Genomic DNA, 3,986 nt, shown 5'->3' with positions numbered 1-3,986 from the left:
CCCATCAGCTTTTCCAGGCCACATACATGCCACGGGGAAGGAAATCAGTTGGATATACATTTTAGCCTGGCAGCATCTGTGAAGCAGCATCCAAAGTCTCTCCCTCAGGGAGTAGAGGATTTTGCTCTGTGGTTCAGTGAGTCATTTGCACTTGTATGCCTCCTACATGTTTCAGCATCTTGTCAAATCTTGCCAAGGGAGCCATATGTTTCCCCAAGTGGATCAGTGAAGCATGAGGTTACCCATGCTCTTCACCCTGGCACCCAGCTGTGGCAGCTCCTGGGAGGGAAGGGACACCGTGGGGAGGGCGGTGGCTGCTGCTGCCACAGCTACAGTTACAGCTGGAGCGTCTCCTCCCGGCAACACTGAGCGCACGGAGCGCCTGAACTCCTCATTCTTCCAGGTATAAAGCAGTGGGTTGAATGCTGACAGTGAGCAGAGCAGCAGCCAGCTGGTCGCTTGCAGTGCCCGGGGCATGGGCTGCAGGAAGAAGCCCAGCAGGCTCACCCACACCAGGGGCTGGGTGTCCAGGAGGAAGACACAGCAGAGGAGCAGCACAGAGATGCTGCTGAGGCGTCGCTGGGCCCGGCGTGGTGGCTGTGGGGCAGCAGGGAAGGGCAGCTGGTGCAGAAGGTGGAAGTTGAGAACACTGACCCGTTTGACACTGCCCCGTACCCGCCTCACGATGCCAAGATAGCAGTGGAGCAGCAGTGCCGTCTGGCTGAGCATGGCCAGAGGTACCAGCAGAGCAGTATAGTGCACACTGCTGCTAGTGTCCCCCTGGGGTGACTGCTGTGAAGGCCACTGTGTCCAAAGCCTGGGCAGCAGCAGGACCAAGAGCAAGGCAAGGCCCCAGGACAGTCCAATCATCCACCCTACATGTCTCCGCTGGTAGATTGCTTGGTAAGTACTAGGTGCTTTAGTGATGAGTACATACCTGTTGAGAGCTACCAGAAGGTGGGAGACCAGGGAGACAGTGAGGCCAAGGCCCAGGAGCGCCCCCCGGAGCAGCCGGTATCCTGTTGAGTGGGCAGAAGGGGAGTTTGGTGGTAGCAGCCACAGCACCGCCTCCTGTGGCATCCAGAGGGCACAGACGCTCAGGTCAGCGGCACAGCCATTCACAATGAAAGCATTGCTGGTGGTCTGTAGCTTCTTGAAGGAGAAGACTAAATAAATGACCATCACATTGGATAAGGTCCCTGATATGGCTAACAAGGAGTACAGAAGAGACAAAGAGATCCTGGTCCCTGAGGACTCTTCACACAGCAGCAGCAGAGAGGAGCTGGCACTCCAGGAAGAGTTGGGCATCTTCTTGAATGCAACTCAGTCTCGGCACCTCCACGTAAATCTCATGCTTACCTGGGAAAGGAGGCTTTGAAGCAGAGACACAGACAGAGAGGAGCCAGAATAAGGCTCTAAGGCAGGTTACAGGTATAGTGCAGAGCATGCAAAGTCCAGTAGTATCCAACACAGGCAACCAATAGGACAGTCCAGAGAGTAAAGCTAGCAGGAGTGGGGTTGCATAGTGAAGCTAGTAGCATCCAGAGCAGGGAGCTGTCAGGGACAATCCAGGTCAGGCAGCTAACAGCATCCAGGGAGGCAGCAGCAAGGATGTTCCAGCTGTGAAAATGCCAAGAAAAGCAGCACCTGCAATCAGCAACAAGAGCAGCAGCAGCTGATATGAAGTCTTGCGGTTTCCTTCTGTGCTACCGTACATACCACATACATCATCCCAGGAAAATTAAGCCTTTCTCCTCCTCATGAATTATTCAGCAGATTTCCAACTTGTAAAAGCAGGAGGAAAATCCCAGCTGGCTCTGAAAATACTGCAGCTACACAGTGTGATTTTTCTCCCTCCCTCACCAACTCCATGGTTTGAATGCTGCCTCGCATGTACACAGCCCCTTTTATCCTCAGCGAGCTTTTGACTAATAAAGGACTTTGTTCACCTGTCTCTGAAAGGCAGAGTATCTGGGGCAGAAACTCCCCTAGCAGCTATTCATTTGAACTGATTTCTTCCGATTCTCCTTATTAGGTAGCACCACTCAGTGCTTCTGTAAAACCTATTTTTTAAACCTAATTTTAGATCCAGTCTCTAATAGCAATGTGCTTTCTGAATTAAAAAAAACACATTGTCTCTTACATATAGCTCCTTGGCAACAGAGCACTTTTCATGTAAGGGCGCTAACCCCTGCATATGTATATTTTGGGTTATTTAGGGGATAGGAGGAAATGGAGACAACACAGGTGACTGAAATCTATTATACACTCCTCTACATTGAATTGGTCACTGCTTTTCCTTGATGAATAGATTACTTTATAGTCTCACTCTGCAGCCCTAACTGCCATGAGTAACGATAATAATAATAATACTGAACGCACAGGGTGAGGTTTTCTGGAACGTGATATAAAAATGTGCCAGTTCCACACTCAGGGTCCCAAGCTGCTGTGGGTCCCACAAGACCCTTTTGAAGTTATATCTGAGGGTTATTGGAAACACTGTGGCTGCAAGAAAATGAAACCAAAGTTCTTCTGTCTGTCTGGCCAATATTACAGGAGAAAGTGTCAGCTTGCAACTAATTGGAGTGTGCTGAATAGAGCCTGCTACTAGGACTAATGGTATTGCAACCCTCTTATTAGAGCACAAAGGCTTTGAAAGTCCTTTGGGGCACACAGTCCTTTAAAGTAAGTGATTCTAATGGAGGAGCACAGGAGTTGTCACTGCAAACACGCTCCCTTTCCCTTTGATGCTGAGACACTTCTGCCGCCCCCATGCTGCAGTGAAGCTGTGAGCCCAGTTTACAGTGACATGTCTCTATGGCACAGCTTCTCTTGTCACCCTGAGCTCCTTGTGTCTTGGGTACTGCTCAAGCAAAGTTATAGTTATTGTTGGTTATTATCTTACAAAGTACATAGAATAAAATCCCAAATACTACAGGGCCAAACAAAACAGCCTGTCTTCTCTTCTTTGTATTTTTTTCTCCAAATTAGCTGCTTCACCTTTGGTTGTGAAACAGGATCTCCCACCTTGTAAATGAAAAGATTATATTTACCTCTGTCTATCTGGAGTCCCAGTGTAAGATTGTTTCAGCTCTAAGCTACAAATTCAAAACAGCTATTAAGAGTAAGGTTTGTACTAGTGGTAGACATGTCTTGCCCAGCCAGATCTTTCTTTGATCAGGGACTTAAGAAGTCTGATCCAAAGCTCACAGGTGGTGGGTAGGTGTAAGTGGGTTGTGGGTTAGGCACTTCGAGTAAAGCTTGCATTGTGTCGTGTGTCTTTCCATGCACAAAAAGCAAAACATCAGTGTTCAGCCTACATGGACTTTTATTTTAAAGAAATGACTAATGGAAAACTCTGGTATCTTAATGGCAGAAAAATCAGACCCTTCTTTCCTTGCAAAACTCCCATCACAGTCAACCACTTACATTTAGAAGTCTTGTGCGGAGGACATAAAATCCTTGCTACCAAGTCCCTTGTGAGTTCTGTACAAGAACCCTAATATTGACTCCTGCATGTACAGCAGGGATATCAAACTCACTCGGCCCTGGGCCGGGTTTAGAGGTGAAGCTTCTTGTGGCCGGATCTGGTCTGTAGGGAACCTCATGGGCCGGATACAGATGTGGCAGCAGCGTACATGATTACAGCAACCATGAGGGTTAACACAGCTACCACTTACCACCTGCTGCCAATACATCTCCCATGAAGCTCCCCCACTCACCTAGGCCCCAAATTCCCAGCCCTTGTAGGAGCCCTGCCAGCTGAACAATGAAGTCCCACAGGCCAGCTCCAGCCTGCAGGCCCTTGATGTGCAAAGTTAGGCAGATTCTCTTCACCACAATGGGGTTTCAGAGGAGTGAGGACTGACTATGTTCTATACCTGGGAGTTTCCTTGGTATGGGTGTTACCTAGCATATGCAGTCAACACAATGCTTTATATTGTGCCTGGATAGGGACTTGAGGGGGCTGAGGTAAAGGTTCCTAG

General features: G+C 48.9%; 1 protein-coding gene across 1 annotated transcript; it reads right to left on the bottom strand.

Annotated features, from left to right (window-relative positions):
• Positions 1–222: 222 nt before the first annotated feature.
• On the bottom strand, positions 223–1,308 carry GPR88 (G protein-coupled receptor 88). The gene has a single exon (XM_006015088.1). The coding sequence runs from the start codon at positions 1,306–1,308 to the stop codon at positions 223–225; it is 1,086 nt and encodes a 361-aa protein (XP_006015150.1).
• Positions 1,309–3,986: the final 2,678 nt, after the last annotated feature.

This window comes from Alligator sinensis, unplaced genomic scaffold (assembly GCF_000455745.1).
Source record: "Alligator sinensis unplaced genomic scaffold, ASM45574v1 scaffold647_2, whole genome shotgun sequence".
NCBI classification, from domain to species: Eukaryota; Metazoa; Chordata; order Crocodylia; family Alligatoridae; genus Alligator; species Alligator sinensis.
This window is presented reverse-complemented; position numbering and strand designations above follow the sequence as displayed.

Excerpts from the sequence above, each read along its gene's own strand:
- GPR88 (XM_006015088.1), bottom strand. The coding sequence starts at position 1,308 with ATGCCCAACTCTTCCTGGAGTGCCAGCTCCTCTCTGCTGCTGCTGTGT.